The sequence below is a fragment of the Brachionichthys hirsutus genome, chromosome 4, assembly GCF_040956055.1.
Source record: "Brachionichthys hirsutus isolate HB-005 chromosome 4, CSIRO-AGI_Bhir_v1, whole genome shotgun sequence".
NCBI classification, from domain to species: domain Eukaryota; kingdom Metazoa; phylum Chordata; class Actinopteri; order Lophiiformes; family Brachionichthyidae; genus Brachionichthys; species Brachionichthys hirsutus.
The window spans coordinates 1,369,401-1,392,874 of NC_090900.1; the positions used below are offsets into that span (position 1 = coordinate 1,369,401).

At 52.5% G+C, this 23,474-nt stretch overlaps 1 protein-coding gene and 1 pseudogene across 1 annotated transcript in view; both read left to right on the forward strand.

Annotated features, from left to right (window-relative positions):
• The first annotated feature begins 963 nt into the window (after positions 1-963).
• Positions 964-13,321, forward strand: LOC137918007 (PDZ and LIM domain protein 2-like; annotated as a pseudogene).
• A 6,840-nt stretch (positions 13,322-20,161) lies between these two features.
• adgra2 (adhesion G protein-coupled receptor A2) overlaps positions 20,162-23,474 on the forward strand; it is a 43,229-nt gene continuing 39,916 nt past the window's right edge. Inside the window, exon 1 of the mRNA XM_068738312.1 lies at positions 20,162-20,463. Within this exon, the coding sequence (XP_068594413.1) occupies positions 20,162-20,463 (302 nt within the window). The remainder of the gene's footprint in view (positions 20,464-23,474) is intronic.

The following is a 23,474-nucleotide window of genomic DNA, read 5'->3' on the forward strand; positions in this document are numbered from 1 at the left end:
GTTTGGAACACGAGAGGACTTTGGCTTATTTCATGTCATGAACGGATTTTATAGAAACGTTTTTGGGGTTTTTCCTTTTCAAAAGTAAAATATTTCAAACAGAACCAGCGGCTCCGGTGTCGCCGACTCTGCCATCCGAGCGGGCTTCATCCTTAAATACTCGCTGTGGGTTTGAATTCTGGCCGTTCTGTTGGACAATATTCCGTTTCTCAGGGTGGAAAGTTTTCTTACAATGTGCTCAACGTCTTCCATCCGTCGGCTCCAGGTCTGCCCGACGACACCTGACAGCGGGTATCGGCAAACCGGGTCAAGTGCTGGTTTAAGCCGGTTCTGGATCCATTAAGCAGCTTCCAGCTTCGCCCGAGGCGGATTCTTCTTCTGTAAAGCGAAGCTCAAAGTGAGCACGTTCCTAATGACAGTAATGCCTGTCCTGTGGGAAGCGTTCGGGACCGTTCGGGACCATTCGGACCGTTCGGACCTTTCGGACCATTCCCGTCTTCCTTGTATTGCAGTCGTTACCCCGGCTGGAGAAGCGTTGTTTCTGGGTGATTTACCACAGGCATCCAGGCCTTCCTGTGTGGCTCATTACCCCGGACTCGACCTAAAGCCGGCCAGGATCAGGCCCTGTAGCCGGTCCGGGTGCGGTTGGGGGGGGGGGGGGGGCAAGCAAGCTTGTTTGCATTGGCGCATACACAGCCCATATTTTCCCCTTTTTTTTTAATTCAAAGATTGAATTGCTAACGGAATGTGTTCTCTGTTTAAGAGAGTTAAATAAAAGTGACTGGTTGGAAAGAGCAGATCTATTTGGAGACCGTTTTCAGAAGCGGGTCGGTCTCGTCATTTACTGTAACGTCGCTCCTGGAAACGGTTATTGGTGGATTTCACTTGTCCTGAAGTCCTGGCAGGCATGTTTGGTGAGAGACTTATTATGCCTGAGAAATTATTCACCACCGCATTTCCCACATGCCACGGGAGATGCTGGAGCCGATCCCAGCTGGCTGTGGGCGAGAGGCGGGGCACACCCCGAATGAGTCGCCAACACATCGCAGGGCCACACAGACTCACACACTACGGACAAGTTGGAGTAATCAATTCACCTAAATTGCATGTTTTTGATGGAGGAACCCGGAGAACCCGGTGAGAACCCACGCAGACGCGGGGAGAACATCCAACGGGATTCAAACCCGGCACCTTGATTCCATAAATCATGTCATCTCGATTGATCCACGCTTCTCTCATTCCAGACCCGATCCGCCCAGCCCTGGACAGACCAACGGGATCGGCACCCCTGAGCAGCTGACGGGACGCTTCCAGGTCAGAAATTCCCTTCCTGACCGACCGGAACCGCTTTCCGATCCCGCCGCCGCCCGTTTGAGAATCCTGTCGTGTAAAGCTCAGACGACTCTCAACAGATACTGATCCGCTAATGTTCCGCAGGAGGCGGTCATCGTGGTTCGGGATGAGAACCAGAACTACAGAGAGTACACCATCTCCAGCCCCGGGTCCCTGTCCCCGGGACCGTGTTCACCAGATCCGCCCGCCAGCCCCGACGGAAAGAGGAGCGCCTGACGGCCCACGACCAACAAGAGGTAGCGGCTCAAACGGGTTTCACCGCGCCGCTGGTAGAAAGCTGCTGTCAAAACCGTCGTCCGGGCGCCATAAAGTTTGGAATGTCGTGCCCAGGCCGGACGGTCCTACACGGCTCTGTTGAGCTCGGCCGGTCCGTTCCTCAGCATCCGCAGGGTTCTGTGGAAAAGTTCAGCCCGTTTGTGATCAGGGAGAACGTGGAAATGCTTCCCGGGTCGGTCCGTTCGTCCGGCTCTCACTCGGGTCAAATGGGTCGTTGCTAGGCTAAGCTAAAGGCTTCCGTTTTTGACACCCTTGAATTTAAATTTGGACAATTCGGCCTCGATGACGAGATGCAACCGAAATGGTTTCAGCGCCGTCGGGGGTTCCGGTGGCGTCTGTTTCAGGAGGTCGTTCATTCGCTGCTCAAATCGGGCTTACGTAAAGGGTTGCAGCCCGCGTTCTCGGCCCGGGGTCGATGGGTACGGGATAACGGACGGAGCGCCGACCCGCGGGGTTGTACCGCAGGAACAAAGAATGTGCACGCCGTATCACATTCCAGCGTTCGCATTCACGATGACAAAGGGCAGAATGTAGAACGTTCTCCGGCGACCCGGAGCGCCGTCGGTCGTGGAACTTTCTTCCCGGTCTGGACTGATGACGCTTCCTCCATTTGTTATCGGCGAATAGGGAATTCATCCGTCTGATTTCCTCCGCTTTGCGGGTCGCGGGAGTTGCTGGAGCCGATCTCCAGCTCGCTGTGGGCGAGAGGCGACAGCGCTAACCACTACGCCACCGAGACAAACGAACACACTTGAAGGACCGTATTTATAATGATTTAAGTCTCTACATCGACGTGATGCGGCAGGTCCTCGTCCTCGGAGTCCGCCGTGATTCTACGGCAGCCCAGGGCGGACAAACCGAGCCCTGGCTCCACAGAGGGCCGTTTGTGATCGAGATAGCCAACGAGGTTGGACCGTCTGTCACGCGATTGGTCGGTCCAGCGTGTTGATATTTGAAACGTCCATCGTTTGAACCCGACTGTCCTTTCTCTGTTTCAGCATCCAGCGGCGTTCATGGTCTCCAGAGGATCGGAGTCGACGGCTGTCCAGACCGCCGTCACAGGTCGGTTTCTGTTCCCTCCTCAGCCCAGCCAAGCCCCCCCCAACCGCGCCCCTGCACCCCGGCCCGGCTACGGGCCATCGTTTATCCTGTGGCTCAGCATTACATATTTAGCCTTCCCTTCTGCTTTGTCGCTCTCCGACGCCACGGAAGCTGCCCTGCAAAGGTCCGTGAACGTCACACCTGAACGGCTCCGGAGAGGGGTTTTGACCTTTTACAGCGGGGAGTGTCTAAAGGTCGGCCTTTGAAGGAATCTGACATTAAAGGAGCGATGGCTTGCCACAAACACGACGCCTGAACCTTCATGGAGACTCGGTCGTCCCGGTTTAGAGTTGAAATATGGGAAGTGGGTAAAACGCAGACGGGGTTATCGTGAGCGTGCCGCTATGCTATGCCGCACTTATTTCCCATTCCTTCTACGAATCCAAGCGGGGGGGGGGGGGGACCCGGGGCATCTGGAGAGACTTGATTGAGCGGAAGAGAGAAGAGAGAGAAGATGTTGTGGGAAAAGTTCTTAAGTTATTCCAGCTATGCCTTCATGCTTCGTCTCGGACCCAAGATTTAACCTGCGAGATAAAAACGTCCGAGACCTTCCGTCATGGCGGGAGGAATTCTAGCCGCCTCCATAGCTCCGGACATCAAGTTGGATAAATATGCCGAGGTCTGAACTTGAAAACATTCCGTTGTCCCCCCTGGCTGAGACTGTCCCTCCCTTCGGATTTGTCTTCGTGTTTGGGATTCTTGGTCTCGTTTGCACGCTAAATGGGATTCGGACGCACCGTCGGTCGCAGCCGCGGCCTAGCCGGAGGAGGCCGTCCACAAATCCACACGTCCACACGGCACGTCGTCTCCGAGCGAGTTGAGGCCGGGGGGGGGGGGGGGGGGGGATTATGTTTGTCTCTGTTTCCAGACGTCCCTCTGACTGGCTCGCTGTCTCCGGTGCGATATGCGAGGCTCATTCAGACGCCTCAGGCAGACAGTAGGCCGACCGGAGATGAAGTTGTCCGGTGTCAAATCCTTGACACCAGCGAGTCGGTGAACTTTTCTGCCCCCCCCCCCCCCCCCCGGCTCGGAATCTTAATGAACGACCCATTTCAAATTCCAGCTGTGAGGGCTGTTAAAGGGGATTTTAGCATTTTGCTGACCTGCTCAGTCGAGAGGGAGCTTCTTAATTTCTTTTTTTTTTAATGATTTTTGGGCTTCTTGTCAAACTCATTTCAAAAGTAAAGTATTTTTGGGAAGAGACTGAGTTAATTGTTTAATAGCCTGAGAAGAGCTCAACTCAAACCCTTTATTTTTTTTAAACCCACAAAACGCTGCGTTGTGGCGGGGAGCTTCGTCAGCGAGCCCCGAGGAAGGAGCGCTGTCCTCTCGGGACGGCCTCGCATGTCTGTGGGATTATGGCGTCTCCTCCTTCGTACCGGTCTCCGTCTTCCTCGTGTTGGCGTCTGCGTCTTGTCTCCCCTGGGAGACATCCCGGTCCTTGATCTGGCTTCCGTGCCTCGGCCTCGGTATTTACCGTCACGCAGCCGTCGGCGGGAGTTTGGGCGGGTTTGGCTGACCCTTTCTCCTCCGAGGGATGTCGGCTCTGGTTTTAAGGTGGTGACGAGCTTCCCACCGCAGCGCTGTGATTAACGAGCGGAGTCCTTATTCTCGGCCTGGCTGTCCAGTGAACGCTACGGCGTGGAGCCTGAATGGAGGCCTCTGTTCCGCCTAAGAGGTGCAGAGTGCTTCTGTATCAGGTGATCAGTGGAAGGCTTCTCCACCCCCCGTTTTGGCTCCGTGAGTGAGGGGGGAGCCGGGATGCGCAACGAGACGCCGCGTTTTCCAGGGCGTTGGATGTCCTGAGAGAAGGCCTGCGTACAATAGTGGCCGTGATGGCAGAGGCTCTGGAAGACTGCTGCTGCTTTTTCCCCCGCGTCACAAGGCCTGTCCTTGTGTGAAGGGAGGGGTGGGGTGGGGTGGGGTGGGGTGGAGCGGAACCGACACCAGGGAGCTCTCTGGCATTCCCAAACTGCCCCTCTCACCCCAGAGGCTGCTCAATCACAAACATGTCCTTTGTAACGTTTGATTATTTACTCTCCATAATTCCCAATGCAATTCCATTTATTTTTAACATCTCATAATTCCCACTAGATGGAGCCGTGCTAGAAGCCCGTCCCGTCCCGGGACACGGGACGACCATTGCACCATTAAAACGAAGGCTTCTCCACGTTCGTTTGGAATGATGTCCTATTTCAGGCCTGACGTGTGGGGCTGTTTGGTTTGGCGGCTGGACGGGGGGGGGGGGGGGGGGGGCACACGGATGTTTTCCTGCACGGCGAGGCCCTTTCATGCGGATCCATTGGCGTTGTAGCCGCTGCCACTGATTGATCAGCACGCCTGTTTGTCTTTCCCCCTCGAGTGGAAAAGCTAACTGGGGTAGTTTTTATTCCCCCCCCCCCCCCCCCCCCGGCATACTCCGGGCGACGCTCGGCCCTGCACGATTTGCGGGAAGCGTCGGCCGGGAAAGATGGGCCCTTTCAGGAGTTGGATGTTTACGAAGGTGGGGGGGGGGGGGCAGTATGTCAACATTCCAAAAGTAGTTGTCCCGGGAGCGGCGTGTACAACTCTGTGTTTTCACGCCAGCAAAAAGGGACAGATCGGCATTTGTTCCCCCCCATTTCATTCAGGACGACGCCCACGTTTTAGGGGACGGCCTCGGCCGTGTTTGCTGCTCGTAAATCAGATTTGTTTATCTGGTAGATGCTGAAGAGCAGTTCTGTCCCCCCCCCCGGGACCCCACAAACGATTTGTGTTTACAGCAACTCGTTCTGAAACGAGAGCGCCCGGCGACGCACCGCTGCAGACTTCCTGTATCTCTCCGGGAGACATGCCAGGAAGGGCTCTGTCTAATTACTGCTCTCCTCATTAACCATTAGAGCCCGGCTGCCTCTCATGGAAGTGCCCCCCCCCCCCACGAGCCGTTAAAAGCAGCGCCGCACCGGGGCTTGTAGGAGTTTACGCTCGTCTTTGCGGACGTTGTTTTGATGGACGACGAATGACGCATCCAGGCAGCCGTGAATTAAAACCCAAACGTAACGCGCTACAGATGCTCCGTGGGTCTGATGTGCTGCCGACTCGGGTTCTCTCCTCCTTTGGGCTCTCGGTGGACGACGGGCCTCCCTCGGACCACCGGCTCCATCGTCACACGAGAGTTCTTGCTGCTCGTGTGCGTTCCATTCACGTTTATTCCGAGCGACTCGCCGCTCTGTCTTTTTGCAGTAAGCTAAGCTAACTGTGGACTGAGAATGAAACGCTTGCTCTGAACACACACACACACACACACACACACACACCTCCACACACACAAACACACACACACACACCTCCACACACACACACACACACACACACGGTGAATCACTGCAAACTCCTCCTGTTCGTCTCTCGTCCCTCTGCTGTTCATTTGGCCTCTAATCTTCTACATATGGTTTATATCTGGCGCTGCCTGATGGTGTGTGGCCATGGAGGGGTAGGGGGGGCGCATCACGAATATCCGCTGCCTCCCCCCCCCCCCCCCATCTGCCATGCAATGGAAGGCTTTTTGTGTCGGGAGCAGACGGTGGAGACGGGTCACCACTCTGCATCTCCGAGCCCGACTCTTTGAAGCTAAGCTAAGCTGCGTTGAGCTGCATCCTGTCCTTCCCCGAGTGTAGCCGAGGGACCGGCCTTATCGCCGGAGGCCGCATCTACGGGAGCCATCGGTCACATCCGCGCTCCGGAAGCTTTCATAACGCGGCCCCAGTGGGACGCGAGGCGATCAGAGAAAGGTCAAGAATGCTAGCGAGAGGAATGTTGCTGTGAACCGATGTCCCGGCGTCGGCCGTGCTTCGTGTTTTTTTATTTTTTTATATATAACAAATGTGGACGTGGTAATGCACCGTTGCCCCCCCGGGCTCGGGACCTTCCACCGATGCACCCCGCTGGGTCGGGATCTCCGTACCTCCATCGCGTGGCAGTCGCGTCTCTGGTGAGCGTTTGGGATCGGGCAGTCGGAACGTGCTTCTAATGGCGGCATCGAGCTTCCCAAAATAAAATCTCCTGGAGGCGGCGCTCTGATCCGTCCATGCCCTGTAATTGAAGCTGCAAGGATGGTGATGATGATGATGATGATGATGCAGAGTGGCTTGATTGGAGCCACACAGAAGGCTCCTCTCATTGGCCTCGATCTGAAACCGCTGCCCTTCTTGTTTGTCTTGAAGTGGCCAATCAAAAGCTGGAGGCGTGTTTTGGTTTCAGTGATTTTCTTGCATTTTTAACCGTTTAATTGCAATCTGTCAGACTGCTCCGGGCCTTTTGAGGAACTTTAAAATCTTTGTCTTAGAAGGAAAAAAAGCTTTTGATATTTCGCTGGTATGACTAATGACGTTTAGTAAAGAAATGACTCTTTAAAAGTGATTTGTAGACTTTAAATACACTCGTTTGCTTTGAGAAACTCTGTTTGCTGCTTCTCGGGTCGCAAAATTCCATTCAGCTCCTGTCAGGAATGAAATGTAGAAATGGATTGTGGATGCGTGATTTAAATAAACGTTCATCACAGCCTTCCCCGACTTGTCGTCTTGGCTGCAGATGTTTCGTTGCTGCAGAACAAAAAATCAAACATGTCCTGCAGGAATTTATATTTCAAAATCAAAACCTCGGAAAAATTTGTTTCAAATGCAAGTAATTTTCTATAATTTGACATGACTCCAAAACGTTCCCAGAATAATAATTTTTTGGGACCACGTTAGCAAAAAGGAACCGCTCAACACAAAACCGCCATTTTCTCATAAAGACAATGAAAAAGCAAAGAACTCGATGACAACGGGCCCGGCGCAGATACCGAACGGAGCCGTTTCCAGCTGCTTCAGACCGATTTTTGATGCCGTTTTCAGCAGAATGTATACTCGCATGCACGAAAGAATAACGTTGGCTTCGGCGGTTTGGTCGAAGTGATTTTGGTTTTGGAGCGAGGCCTGAGGTGAGCCGTCCTCCCGCTGCTGAAGCTAAATGAGACGATGCTGCTGGAGCTGGAGCCGGTTTGTTGGACATCCAACGTTTAAATCATGCCACAGAGAGATCTGCGACGCGACCCGTCATTACGAAGACGTTCGTTTGCCTCATGACTCATCGATTGCCCTGGGGGGGGGGCGTTCAGAAACTGTCAGCACTATCCTGCTTTTCATGTAGCTAATGAACGCATGCACTTTAGGCCCTAATGACAGATTAAGAGTCCTTTTATTTTTGTGTAAAGCCGAGTTGTGGAGACGGAACGGCCGGTGACATCACTCGATGAGCGATAGCTATTCGACTCGGGGAGAATGTCTTTTCCAAATGAAGGCCACACCCTTCAAACGGGGTGAAACATTCAACACTCGCCTACCTTTGGCAGGAAATGCTGTTTTCTCAGACGGCTCGAAAGACTTTCAGTTTAGATGTGTTTGAGGTTGCTCCCAATTCTACCCGGGGACGTATCCTAGAGTCGTCCGGGTCGTCTGAATCTGTCCAATGGTCGTTGAGCCACACTCCTAGACAAAATAACAGGCCTTCCAAAGCTGGCCGATTCCCCTCCTTTGTTTGGTTGGCCCGTGAGACACGGGGGCCATTGTTGGCGGCGCCGTGGCGAGCGCTATCTGTCAGATCGGCCGTGGGTAATGGGGCAGTGGTGTTTTGGGCTGCCCGCTTGTAGGCCAGCGCCAGCTGTGCCATGGTTACCGCCATAAAAGACTGGCAGGACAGGTTCTTTTCTTCTCCGAGGTCCAGCTCAATCCCGATTGGACACTCCATGTGTTCCCGCCCTTCCTCCTTGTGTTTCTTCACTTCATTGCATTCCTCTTGAGTCTCACACGGATCCCTAAGGATCCGTGTTCGGTACCCAGACGCTTCTAAAACACGGACTCGGTTTGCGTTGGCGTGGATTCGTGTGCACGTACTTCCTGAAGGAATCCCTAGAGCGTGCATGTCTGTCAGGTACACGCCCTTGAGATTGGATCGCAGCAGGAGAGGACACGTATGCGTGTGCGTTCTCATGCTCTGGTAGCTGTAAGCTCACAAGCCTATGGTTGTTCCGAGTGGACCCTGGGAGGCGTCCCGACGAGTGTTTCTGGTAAAGGCTTCCTGGCGGGACCGCTAATCCGCCCGCTTGCTGAGGAAAAAGGAAAATTGGACTCGATTGAGAACAGAGGCATTATTCAGAGAGCTGGCTGTGCCACCGCGTCGGCGCCGGGTCCAGAGAGCCGGGCGGAGACGTCCCTCCCTTGCGACGCCGACGCCAGCTTTATTGTGGACGCTGTCCTCTTGAGTGCGGCCTGTTTGGTTTACAGTCTTCTTGGACTGCGTACAGCACCTAAAATAGTCAGAACTTTGTTTCCCCTGCAAACTGGACATTGTAGAAACAAGGGAAAACCTCTTTTGCAGTCGTGGTCGGGTCCGTCGATCCGTCGGTGTGGACGGCGTCGTGGTTCAGGGTTGGGTTCTGATGGTGAAAGTGTCTGTTTTGAGTGACTTGTTCCAGGCGTTTAACGCGAACACTGACCTGAGGTCAGTTCAGCTCTGACTCGCAGGAGATCACGCTCAGATAATCCCTTCTCCATAGTAACGGCATGAACAATGCAAACGGATCTGACTTCCAGAGCAGCTACCTGAAAATAACATGCAAAAAAAAATCAAAGGTAAATCTGTCTGCATTGAGCTTCCTGTGTTGCGCAAGTCTGCAGCGCCCTCTTCTGTCAGAACTGGTGTATTAACAGAGACTTGTCTCGCCCTCGTCTTCGGCAAGCCTCCAGTGGGTCTGGATCACGAGTCCTCTCCCGTCAGGCGGGACGATGAGCTCCGTCCTGCATCCGGAACCCATCGGAGTAGAACCGGCGCCGGTGCCAAACATCTGCTGCCACGCCGTCCATCGGCTGGAGGGCTGAAGCACAGCAGTGATTAGGATGGAAAGCTGTCGACGTGGGGCCGCCGCGATTGAGACCGATCGGCTCGCGGCGGAGGAATGTTGGCCGCCAATCCTGCAGCGGAAACTAATTTGAGAGCGCGAGATGTCAAATGCGGTGAAACCGTGACAACGGGGTGTTTACACGGGACTTGAGTTGAAAGAACCTCTGATATCAGTCAGAAGCGATGATGATGATGATGATGATGGCATGACGCGCTTCGTCCTCCTGAGATTTAGAACATCCTGAACGGCGGCTCATCGAGGCGCTGAAGCAGAAACATTGCATCGTGGTTCAAGCTCTAAACGGCCGCCATCGATTCCTCGAGTCAGAAAGTTTCACCTTCTTGTTTTGTCCCCCCCCCTTCCTCTTTGCAGGAGTTTTCTCCTTCCGACTACAGAAACGACTCCGTGTCCAGCAGAACCCCGACCCCTCCGGGACGCTGCTCGCCTCACAGCCCCGTCGATCGGGACGCACCCATGTCCCCCCGCCGCAGGTAAACGAAACGATCGTCGTATCGATCCGTCGATGATGCATAAGAGACATTCCTGAACTCGTGGACGCTTTGCCTCAACTGAAGCCAGAGAGCAAATGTTTCCGTCGCAGCTTTCTAAATCAATAAAGCTGCGTATTCATAAACGGGATCAATCAGTTAGTAAATGATTATCACGAGGCCCAAGGCTAAACCATAAAAACGGGTGCTCGGGGTTGCAAACTGAACAGGAACACGCCTAAAGCGTCCAACAAAGTGTGATGCATCGCCACCTACAGGCCAGCAGGAGTAACACACACGGATTCAGAGCTAAAATACGAGAACCTGGAGCTCGTCAGACTTTTGACACTAAAGAAGCTCCTCCGTATGATTAATAGCGACCGTCCCCACCTTTCCTGGGAGGGATTATTGTGTCCAGTGACTTTGATCTGCATCGTTTTAATCCTGTTTGCTCTGCGTGGGAAGTCGGCTGAAGACCGAACGTCTCGTTGTTTTCAAGACTCCTCGTAACTTTTCTGTTGCGGCCGATGCTCGGCTTAAAGCCGACGAACGTTCAGCCTTCAGGAAGCGCAATATGGTGTCCGCCACCTGCCCGGCATTTCACTCCCCCCCCCCCCCCCCCCCCTTTTCCTCCTGGCTCATGATACGATGCGTCAGCAACTTGCAGTCAAATCCAAACATTTCCCAAAAATATTTTACGTCTCCCCCCCGTCAGGCCTCTCATTCTGCTGAGCTGCAAAGCGCCCCCCCCCCCTTCTTCTTCTCCACCAGTCACACGCTCAGCGACTCCCATCTACCCGCCCCTTGGTGTCACGCAGCCAATGAGCTTCAGGGCAGAGGCGCACCTTTCAGTCACTCTTGGTTTTCTGCTGCAGATGTAGGTGTGTGCGCTAACGTTGTTCCTCCTCGCGTGCGTTGCGTTAATGCAGCCGCGTGAGAAACGCCGGGAGCGTTACCGGAGACGATAGTTGCCGTCTTTCTTCCGTCTCTTTGAGGTGAGTCTTTCCATTTCAAGGTCGTACCTCAAATCAGGCGGTTGTTGAATTGTGGTCGGACTTCAGCTTTTGGGTTTTTGCGTGGCATCATCAGCTGTCTTTTCTAAAACCCTCCCAGCTAGTCTGGAATCGTTCTTCTCCCACTTGTCCCCGTCCTCGTCCATCGCTTCGGTTGGTCTTCCTCCCGCTGGCCCTCGACTTTCTATTTGTTTCCAGATTGCAAACTCAAATGGGGGAAGCGAAAAGGGGGAAAGTAGAGCGAGGGTGGAGCCGAGCGTGTGGAGAAGTTGGCGGCTGTTCTTTTAGAGGTCTGTTTTCCATTTGAACCATGTTCGGTGACGCGGAGGGGAAAGTGTCTGAGCATGTGCTTCGGTCACTTTTTGTTTGCCGTCTCCTGTTTGAGCCAGAAGGCTAAAGTCCAGGCAGCGACTTTGAAGCTCAGACCCTTCTGAAGGTGAGAGATGTGCACGAGACGGCTCCTTCATCATTTGGCCGGGAATCCTAATTTCCATGTTACAAAAGCTAAACTTAAAAGCATGGCTGTGACGCTAGATGGCACCTCGGCGCCTCAGAGGGACTTCACAGGTCGGCCCGTTTCATCGGTCCCGTGTGCAGCAGAGCAAACGCGACTTGTTGGTGCAGATCTGTCAATGATCGACGACTTGCGTGCCGTAATTTCGTCCCTGCAGAAGAACGGGACCGACCGAAGGGCCTCTCGGTGAGTCATCGGGTTTCTAAAATGTGTAACCGCTGTTAATGCTTTAGAGAAGACTTTCCTCGCCGTGCTCTCGCCCGTTGAGAGGACGGACGCCTCTTTGGCTTCCTGAGTGCGACATCCGACCTCGACCCCGTGCCGGGAGGTCGAAGCCTGAAACCCGGCTGCAGCCGCATCCTTCGCTTCCTCTGTGTTTATCTCCAACGACTTTCATGAACCCAGTACCTCCTTGCTGTGAAGCGACAGCGCTAACCACTACGCCATGTGTGCAGAGTTTGTATGTTCTTCCGCGTGGGGTTTTCTCCGGTTTCCTCCACAAACACGCAATTTCGGTGAATTGATGACTCCAAATCGTCCGTGGTGTACGAGTGTGCGCCGCGATGTGAACCCCGCCTCGTAGGTGAGACGATCGTCTCACCTACTAGAAAATGGATGGATGGACTTTCATGAAAGTAAATTTTCTCAAGACCTCGACAGTGATAATCTGTGATCTACGTATTTCTGTTTTTTTATCTCTTCCCTTTGCAGTAGTTCCAGCTCTGAGTTTGCCATGCAGCGGTTTGAAAGGGAGTCGGAGGTGTACAAGATGATCCAGGAGAATAAGGAGGCCCGCACGGCGCCTCGCCAGTCCAACACCTTCAAGATGCTGCAGGAGGTCCTGGAGGCTGACGAGAAAGGTGAGGGGTTGGCCCAAAGAAGGAAGGAATCACTTCCTGCGTGTCAGGAAGCGCTAAATGACCTGGAGGACCTGAGTTTGTTTGTGTTCAAGTGCAAACCTGAATTAAGTCAAAGTAAATATTTACGTAGCAGATTATTTTATAAAGGAGATTATGATTAAGGGCAGCGGCAAAATCCCCCCCGTTCTGATGAACGGCGGGTCCAATAAGGTCCAGACGCGATAACGGCTGCTGTGTGCCCGCCGGTTACGTGAAGCGTGTCCCACAGCTGTTTATGCGTGTGTGTGTGTGTTGCAGAGGCAGCCATGCGGTTCCCGGGGAAATTCTCGCCGAACGCCCCCAAACCGGCCACGTCGGTGGGCGGAGTCAAAAAAACCCACGTCTGTGAGAAGTGCGGCACCAGCATTGTGTAAGTCCAGCTCCAGGTACATGCTCACCTGGATATCGTAGGTGGTGAGATTGGAGTTTTATTTTGTAGGGAGGTCTCTTCCTGTTATCCGTTGGAGAACCCTCGGTCGATCGATGGCGTTCTCGGCGGCGTCGCTTTCTGACTGCATCCGTCTCTCCGCAGCACGGTGGCGGTGCGCATCGCGGACGACCTCTACCGCCACGCGGAGTGCTACACCTGCTCGGACTGCGGCCTGAACCTCAAGATGAGGGGCCACTTCTGGTTCCGGGACCAGATGTACTGTGAGAAGCACGCCAAAGAGAGGCACGAAAGGCAGCCCTCCCCCCCCCCGAGCCGCCGTCTCACCCCACCAATGAGTCCCGCCGCGGCCCGGGCGCGGAAGACCTGAAGCCCCGCCTCACGCGGCTTAGTTATAAACATTGGGATCGGTGGGGGGGGGGGGCACGCCATCCGGCACGGGGTGCTCTTTTCTGATCACATTTAACCACACTTTGCAATATTATGATTCTACGGGAATCGGGGCTTCGTTTTCCACACGGCCCAGAATCCGTTTGAGTTTTGTTCATGTTCTTTTTTTTTCTTCCAATCTGACGGTTTCCAGCCGTGGAAACACAAGATTTATCACAACAGCAACACTCGACGCGAACGCCGCAGAACCGGCTCCGACACAAAGGGACCAGCGGCTCGCCGTGTGTGTGTGTGTGTGTGTGTGTGTGTGTGTGTGTGTGTGTGTGTGTGTGTGTGTGTGTGTGTGTGTGTGTGTGTGTGTGTGTGTGTGTGTGTGTGTGTGTGTGTGTGTGTGTGTGTGTGTGTGTGTGTGTGTGTGTGTGTGTGTGTGTGTGTGTGTGTGTGTGTGTGTGTGTGTGTGTGTGTGTGTGTGTGTGTGTGTGGAAGAAAATAAATACATAAACGTTAACTTGATTTGTTTAACGAGAGACGATGGATCGGTCCAATAAACGAATGTTTTTTTGTGATTGAACTATATTCTACAATCTGAAGTGCGTAATGTCTGCACAGGACATAGTGTGAAAAGTGATGATGATGATGATGCACTTCCAGTCCAGTCACAGCAGTACTCGGATACTCGATGTTCTCATTTCATGTGTAAATTTAATAAAATGGCACAACCTGAAGCTTTGTCTGAACTAAAGCGGCTTAGTATGTACGATCATGATGCTCAATGTAAAATAGGGCGTGGCGTTAGTGCACGGGACGAGTTAATTACATGCACGACTTCATTCCGTAGCCGTTTCTCCCAGCTGCGTGACAAAAGGTCCTGCAGGTGGAGACGCACCCGCTGCCGATCAGCTGTTCGTTGTACCTGCGGTGAAAACGGCCCGTCGGTCAGACCTGAACATTTGAACTTAACTTTAAGACTCATTTAAATCAAAGTAATGTTCCCAAAAGTGTATGACTGGGTAACGTGCAGCTCTGGACCGAAGCTGCAGCAAACGGCAGTTTCCTGTGTTGCATTCTTTGCATTCCCTTCACCTGAAGTCTTCTTTAAAATGGACATATTATGGAAAACAAAAAATCACTTTTCCCGTGTTTATGCACTAATATTTGGTCGTTTCGGGTCATTACCAACCGACCATTGCCATGGTAGCGTGCAGCTTTCAGTTTGATTTTCATAGGCGTTTCTGACAGTGAGACAGAAATGAGGGACGCTGTCCTGCAGCATCTGTTTGAGACAGAAAAGGGGGACGCTGTCCTGCAGCATCTGTTTGAGACAGAAATGAGGGACGCTGTCCTGCAGCATCTGTTTGAGACAGAAATGAGGGACGCTGTCCTGCAGCATCTGTTTGAGACAGAAATGAGGGACGCTGTCCTGCAGCGTCTGTTAGAGACAGAAATGAGGGACGCTGTCCTGCAGCATCTGTTTGAGACAGAAATGAGGGACGCTGTCCTGCAGCATCTGTTTGAGACAGAAATGAGGGACGCTGTCCTGCAGCATCTGTTTGAGACAGAAATGAGGGACGCTGTCCTGCAGCATCTGTTTGAGACAGAAATGAGGGACGCTGTCCTGCAGCATCTGTTTGAGACAGAAATGAGGGACGCTGTCCTGCAGCATCTGTTTGAGACAGAAATGAGGGACGCTCTCCTGCAGCATCTGTTTGAGACAGAAACGAGGGACGCTGTCCTGCAGCATCTGTCTGAGACAGACATGAGGGACGCTGTCCTGCAGCATCTGTTTGAGACAGAAATGAGGGACGCTGTCCTGCAGCATCTGTTTGAGACAGGAATGAGGGACGCTGTCCTGCAGCATCTGTTTGAGACAGAAATGAGGGACGCTCTCCTGCAGCATCTGTTTGAGACAGAAACGAGGGACGCTGTCCTGCAGCATCTGTCTGAGACAGACATGAGGGACGCTGTCCTGCAGCATCTGTTTGAGACAGAAATGAGGGACGCTATCCTGCAGCATCTGTTTGAGACAGAAATGAGGGACGCTGTCCTGCAGCATCTGTTTGAGACAGAAATGAGGGACGCTGTCCTGCAGCATCTGTTTGAGACAGAAACGAGGGACGCTGTCCTGCAGCATCTGTTAGAGACAGAAATGAGGGACGCTGTCCTGCAGCATCTGTTTGAGACAGAAATGAGGGACGCTGTCCTGCAGCATCTGTCTGAGACAGACATGAGGGACGCTGTCCTGCAGCATCTGTTTGAGACAGAAATGAGGGACGCTGTCCTGCAGCATCTATTTGAGACAGAAATGAGGGACGCTGTCCTGCAACATCTGTTTGAGACAGAAATGAGGGACGCTGTCCTGCAGCATCTATTTGAGACAGAAATGAGGGACGCTGTCCTGCAACATCTGTTAGAGACAGAAATGAGGGACACTGTCCTGCAGCATCTGTTTGAGACAGAAACGAGGGACGCTGTCCTGCAGCATCTGTCTGAGACAGACATGAGGGACGCTGTCCTGCAGCATCTGTTTGAGACAGAAATGAGGGACGCTGTCCTGCAGCATCTGTTTGAGACAGGAATGAGGGACGCTGTCCTGCAGCATCTGTTTGAGACAGAAATGAGGGACGCTGTCCTGCAGCATCTGTTTGAGACAGGAATGAGGGACGCTGTCCTGCAGCATCTGTTAGAGACAGAAATGAGGGACGCTGTCCTGCAGCATCTGTTTGAGACAGAAATGAGGGACGCTGTCCTGCAGCATCTGTTTGAGACAGAAATGAGGGACGCTGTCCTGCAGCATCTGTTTGAGACAGACATGAGGGACGCTGTCCTGCAGCATCTGTTTGAGACAGAAATGAGGGACGCTGTCCTGCAGCATCTATTTGAGACAGAAAAGAGGGACGCTGTCCTGCAGCATCTGTTAGAGACAGAAATGAAGGACGCTGTCCTGCAACATCTATTTGAGACAGAAAAGAGGGACGCTGTCCTGCAGCATCTGTTTGAGACAGAAATGAGGGACGCTGTCCTGCAGCATCTGTTTGAGACAGAAATGAGGGACGCTGTCCTGCAGCATCTGTTTGAGACAGAAACGAGGGACGCTGTCCTGCAGCATCTGTTAGAGACAGAAATGAGGGACGCTGTCCTGCAGCATCTGTTTGAGACAGAAATGAGGGACGCTGTCCTGCAGCATCTGTCTGAGACAGACATGAGGGACGCTGTCCTGCAGCATCTGTTTGAGACAGAAATGAGGGACGCTGTCCTGCAGCATCTATTTGAGACAGAAATGAGGGACGCTGTCCTGCAACATCTGTTTGAGACAGAAATGAGGGACGCTGTCCTGCAGCATCTATTTGAGACAGAAATGAGGGACGCTGTCCTGCAACATCTGTTAGAGACAGAAATGAGGGACACTGTCCTGCAGCATCTGTTTGAGACAGAAACGAGGGACGCTGTCCTGCAGCATCTGTCTGAGACAGACATGAGGGACGCTGTCCTGCAGCATCTGTTTGAGACAGAAATGAGGGACGCTGTCCTGCAGCATCTGTTTGAGACAGGAATGAGGGACGCTGTCCTGCAGCATCTGTTTGAGACAGAAATGAGGGACGCTGTCCTGCAGCATCTGTTTGAGACAGGAATGAGGGACGCTGTCCTGCAGCATCTGTTAGAGACAGAAATGAGGGACGCTGTCCTGCAGCATCTGTTTGAGACAGAAATGAGGGACGCTGTCCTGCAGCATCTGTTTGAGACAGAAATGAGGGACGCTGTCCTGCAGCATCTGTTTGAGACAGACATGAGGGACGCTGTCCTGCAGCATCTGTTTGAGACAGAAATGAGGGACGCTGTCCTGCAGCATCTATTTGAGACAGAAAAGAGGGACGCTGTCCTGCAGCATCTGTTAGAGACAGAAATGAAGGACGCTGTCCTGCAACATCTATTTGAGACAGAAAAGAGGGACGCTGTCCTGCAGCATCTGTTTGAGACAGAAATGAGGGACGCTGTCCGGCAGCATCTGTTTGAGACAGAAATGAGGGACGCTGTCCTGCAGCATCTGTTTGAGACAGAAATGAGGGACGCTGTCCTGCAGCATCTGTTTGAGACAGAAATGAGGGACGCTGTCCTGCAGCATCTGTTTGAGACAGAAATGAGGGACGCTGTCCTGCAGCATCTGTTAGAGACAGAAATGAGGGACGCTGTCCTGCAGCATCTGTTTGCTATTTTGACCAAAGACTGGCCGAGATAGTTCACATAAATGTTTGGGGACTGCGTTAACTTCTGGAAAAAGAGTAGAATATGGGACATTTTAAGAATTGTTTTTGTGCAGTTGTGGTTGTGGCCGGAAGAGGGCAGCATCGCGACACGTTTCAAATAAAAATGGTGAAGTTTCGAGAAACTGACAAATGAGGAAGCAAAAAAGCTTTCAATAAATATGTGGATATTTAAATTAAACAAGTTTATTTAACAGGAAAAATATGAAATAGTCTGTTTTAAACTGTTTATGCTCACCTGAATACGCACAACTAAATTACTCGTGGTTTAGTTGTGACAGATTTAACGACTGCTTTAACGTGGATTGCAAACTATTACGCGCGTGGAAACGGGATTATAAAGGTTGCAGCGGAGTCCGGCTGGCGGGCCGAGGTCTCCGGCTGTCCTCCACTAGATGGCGCTGCAGCTGGAGCTTCTCTTGTCGCTCAGTCAGCCTCGCCTCTCCTCAAACCTCACTGTTGGGGACCGACCCGAGAGGAATCAAACAGGGTCGCCCGCATTGTCCCGAAAAGCTTGCGTAACTTTCATGGAAACCATCTCCGTTGCGCTTCTGGAGCTTCCAGTCCTCTGCGGCTTCCGCTCTCTCTCTCTCCGTTCTCCGCTTTCTCAATATACCCACCTGGAATAGAGTCCAGATGTGGGAGCAGGGAGAAGCCTGCATGGCGTGTGAGAGGACTGGGGCGCATGGAGAGAAAATGTTGGAACGACATTAAAGTTCGTCTGGATGCCATTGAGTACAATTTGATGTAATGCGCAGTTCTGGACATGACATGTCAAATGGAAACTGTGCTTTAGATGAGAGATTGGAGCTTTGTCGCGTCAGGGGGGGGGAGGGGGGGGGGGGGTGTACTTGAAGCCTTATTTAACAGCTTGGATAAACAGCCCTCTGTTCCACTCCTTCAATAAGCACGCTGGCTTTCTGGGGCCGCTCCAGAGTACAGTATCGTGTGCAGGAATAACAAACCCGGGGTCCACCGTGCGGGTCAGAGCACATAGCGCGCCATTATACCGTCAGGCGCGCGCGCGTCAAGTCCAAAGCGGATCCGTGTTCAAAAGCGTTCCTGGTTCACCTCATATTTTCAAACCCTCTCCAGATTGGAACCTGCAGCAACGTCTCCGTCCTCCCAGGACTCTCGGATATCAAAAAGTATTTTTAAAACAGAAATCCTCACAGTCAGTATTTTTGGAACTTTCCATATACACACAAGAGATGAAAAAGAAAACACAATGAGGAAGTTTTTGATCTTCTGTGTTTTGTTTTTTTTAGTTCTGGATTGAAATTCTCAAGAAGACAGCAGCACAAGACGGGTGATAAAATATTAGTGTTTAAATAAGACATTTGAAACTTGCATGTGTTTTTTCTCTCTTCCACCGGATGCTATGAAATTAAATCAAATGTCGCTGGACCTTTTTTGGGGTGCTTCCTCTTCATCGTCCTGATGACTTTCATCTTCTTTATTTACACGCCTCTTATTGATATGACAGAGTTTGGGTGTTGCTAATTAACAATATTTGATGTAAAATCAAAAAACAGTACCAGATAGTGGTGCAGTTTTCCGCCTTTTCTCTTTAAAGACCTTATAAGGACACTTATATGAAGATGAGTCATTATTACTCATCGCTTTATTTATAATACAAAATAAATCCAAAGGAGAAAGTGCAAAATGTTAAAAACAGACTGACATGTATCTATTTAGTTGTTTAGCTACAGTAAACGTGTTTTTGTCGCCATGGTAACACTCCTCTCCTGTTGGACGGTGTCATGAAATGTGATGGAGGTGTGTGAAGTGAGCTCAGGTGGGTGAGCCTCTCTCTCCGGGCCGGGCCGGCCGGGATGGAGGCGCTAGGACCGCGGGGACCAGCGCGCACTCGGGGTAGTAACTGAATGTGTTTGAGTGTGACAGAGGCAAGAAGGCAAAACCGCTAGATTTCTGGAAATTACACAGGAGCCGATGAAGAACAGCTCAGCTCTTGTCTGAGATATATTTTTTTCTTCTCATTTGAAGTCCTCTTGGAGTCTGAGGAGACCTCCGGGAACCGGGAACCGGGAACCGGGAGGGAGGGAGGGAGGGGGGGCGCGGAGGAGAACTTTCAATAGAAAAGGTTTCAGGGCATACTTTTTCTGAACTTTTTTGTTTTTCCGTATAGATGACAGACAGCGCGCCTCCGGTTCCGACCGCTCCCGTCGTGGATCTCAGCCTCTGGATTAACTTTTAGAGTGGAGGTAACGGTAACGCGGACCATCCCGCGTATCGTTACATTCATGTAAATATTTCTCCCCGTCTCTCTTTGGGAAAACCGACTTTTTTCAAAAGTCCGATTTACTGCCGCCTGTTTTGTAGGAATTGGAGACGGTCGGGTTGACGCGCACGCGTCCACGCAGTTCGGGCTAACGGGAGACGCGCGCCACGACTGCTGTGACATAACGGGACACTCGGAAATCCTTCTGAAATGACCGGATGACGAGCTGAGAGGAGGATTCTCCGGACTGGCCATTCATTCGAGCCGCGAACCGTCGCTCCGTCCCCCCCCCCTGCGAGCTCCATGGTGGAGACATGGGATGACCGGAGGCGGCGGTGCAGCTGAGATGCGACCCAGCCGTGGGACGATGTTTGCGCCCGGCGTCGGCGCCCCTCTGCCGCCGGGGAGTCTGGTACTGATGCTGCTGCTGCTCTCCGCCTCCGAGCCGAGGCTCTCCCGGGCTTGTCCCGGGCTGCTCGCCTCCTCCAGCGGCTGCAGCTGCACGGACGAGCGCTCCAAAGCGCACGGCGTCCAGGCGGTGGGGAGAAGGGTCAGCTGCAGCAAGGAGGAGCTGACGGAGCCCCCGGGTGCCAGCCTGCTGCCCAACAGGACCGTTACTCTGTGAGTGGGTTACTCTGACCTCTGACCTAATGATGCATCGTTATAACCTTCCTGTGTCAGTCCGAAAGTGGACATAGCATGTGTTATAACAGTCAACTGTTGGATCAAGTGTGTGATACGGGGCTCGGTGTATAGTTTTTTAAATAAACACATGCAAATGAGGGTTACAGTGTTGGGATGGTCTCCCCTGACCCCTGACCTTAGGTTAAACTGCACTAAGGAGTTGCTGCAGTAACGGGGCTTATCAGGTCAGAAGTTTACATCTTGATCTGTTTAACTCTGCCGAGGAGGCTCGCCTCTCTCTCTCTGCAAGGCATTAGGGAGGAGCGAGGAAGGGCATCTATAGCCCCGCCTCTTCGACACAACTCTGTCACTTTAAGTTCCAACATCCTCGACTGACACGGCCGCCTCGAAAAAAAAAAGAAAACCCCAGCAGAGGAGCGAATATTTCTTGACTCTGTTTGACATATATTTCCATTACGAAGACGTTATCCGTTTGGTTGTCTTGGACGCCACTTGAAAGGGCCTCGTCCCGGGCCGAGACACACGCATTCCTCACGACGGAGAGGCTACCGATCCGACGGAGAGGCTACCGATCCGTCAGCCACACATGTTTGGGTGGCGCTTCTGTTCATTTGTAACACTCTTCGCAGCTGCTCGGACCTTCTGAGGGCTTGTTCCCACAGTTTGCTCCTGCAGGGGGACTCTGACCCGGTGGGGAGAAACGTTAGAGCCTGGTCAACCGCCCGGCTGCAGCGAGGGTTCGAGGGAGGGTTCGGGGATTGGCGCCTCTGCTGTGCTAAAGGCAGCCAGCAGTCCGTTCATAGGGCCTACTTTAATAATAAAGGCAGGGTAAACATCTGGGGGACACATTGCGTGGAAAAAGAGGCTTGGGTGGCAGAGGTTGAGGTGATTGAAGATAATCTTCTTGTTGTTTTTGTTGTTCGGATGTCTGTAGACGTAACCGACCATCTTACCTTCACCTCGGCAAAGTCGGCAAAGTCCATTTTCTCCTCGAGCGCCGCGCTTCCTCGTGACATTAGCTCCAGATGTGGAATGGGAGAAGTTGTGTTGATATTTTTGACATTCTTCTGCTCGCCCAGAGACCGCGGACGCTATCTCAGGTGCTAGCCTGACAGCTAGCAGCCTCGCCGGGGGCGGCCCGGAGGAATTCTCTCCTCCACGCTGAGCCGGCAGGGCTGGAGGACACCGGGCCCCGGGCTTCCGGGGGGGGCCAGCTGCTACGTGTAATGCACAACAGCTGGCCCCTGTGAACATTCCAGCTGAGGCCCCTCGGCCTCATGGGAAATCCCAACAGGGATTTGTTTATTAAAACTATTAGCTGGCTGTTTGTTGTTCCTGCCAGCCATAAAGGAGCAACCAGTTACCCCCATAGCACCTCCTCATTTGGCTCGTCTCCTCCCCCCGCTGCGCTTTGATGACATCACCGCGCTTCACACCACCTTCCCACGAACGCATCGACGCTTTAGTGATGTTGTTCTCAATCTTCCGACGTGAGCTGCAGACCCTCCGTCCCCGCGTTCCCCCTTTTTATCTCCAGCTCCCCATATTCTCTTCCCACCCCCTCCGTCACGAGTTCATCCACACGCAGCGACTCTCAACCTAAATATTTAGTCGTCTTGGTAGGAAACTGCCATGTCCAAACTCCTTCCAGATGTGAGGCTGCGCAGGCTTGTGTTTAGGCCTAATTATGCACGGCTGCAAAGGAGCCGGATCGCCGGGCGAGGAAGAGGAGCGGAAGGGGTCGGCGGAGCGAGAGCGCTAATGCCAAAAAGTGTCATTGCTGTCGGGAGAGCGGGAGTAAATGATGGAAAGTGAAAAGCGGCTGAAGTGAAGGAGCAAGCCGAACACGAGGAGGTGAAGAAGTGGGAAGAGGGAGTTTAGAGTGGGGGACAAAGGAAGAGGGAGAAGATGGAGGAGAGAGGGGAGAAGCTTGGCAGGCGTTTCAGAGGGATGTGTCCCCGGAGACTAAAAACTCCCCAGCTCCTGACTTCCAGCTCCTCGGCACCGGGGTGAGAGGGAACAGGAGGAGGCGGCAGCTCCAGGTGTCCATTATCAGTCTTTTCTGCCTAAAAGGGGAACTTTTTTTGCGATTAAAATAAAAACATATCACATCTTATTCATCCTCTGGTCCTGGAGGAGGGGGCTGTTTACCCTCCTTCTGTGGTGTATTTCGGTTCCTCCGATACGCTGATGAACCTGGCTCGGTGGGTGTAGGCCTGAACCGGAGGGCACAGCATCTCAGGGTGGGGGGGTCAGCACGCGGTGCCCGCTCTTGGCCCCGTGCCCTCCTAAAGGCAGCTGCGAGACAGTTGCGCTGCACTTGAGGCGAGGATGTCAGAGCTGCCAGCTGATAGAAATACAAATATTCAGTCATATTTTTATCCGGGGGGGGGGGGGGGGGGCATTGTTGTGAATGAACAGTTGGGAAATATTCAGTTCATACTGGCGACCTCTGGTCTTTGAGGTTTGTGTGTGTGTATATATATCTTTGTTTAATGACAAACTAATTAATGTTAATTGTTTCCCCCTCCGGCCGCACGGTGGCGTAGTCGTTAGCGCTGTCACCTCACAGCAAGAAGGTATACCGGGTTTGAATCCTATCTGTGCAGAGTTGTTGTTGTCATCTGTGGCCCCGCGATGCCCCGGCGACGTATTCGGGGTGTGCCCCGCCTCTCGCCCATAGCAAGCTGGGATTGGCTCCAGCAACTCCCGTGTCCTGCAAAGCAGGAAAGCGGAAGTGGATGGATGTTTTCCCGTCATTTGAGTATTAGCAAAGCTAATTGACCGCTAGCCGTAGCTTTGTCTTTCAAGATAGTGAATTCATTTCTGATGAAATCAAACTCTTTGACCGTGTCTTCAACTTATTTCCTCTTTATTCTAAGCTTAAAATGGTCTTTTGCAGCTTTTGTGGGCAGCTAATTGATGCTAGCTAAATAAATAAATTACGCTTTAATTGAATCAAACTTGGTCTAGAATCAAACTCACAG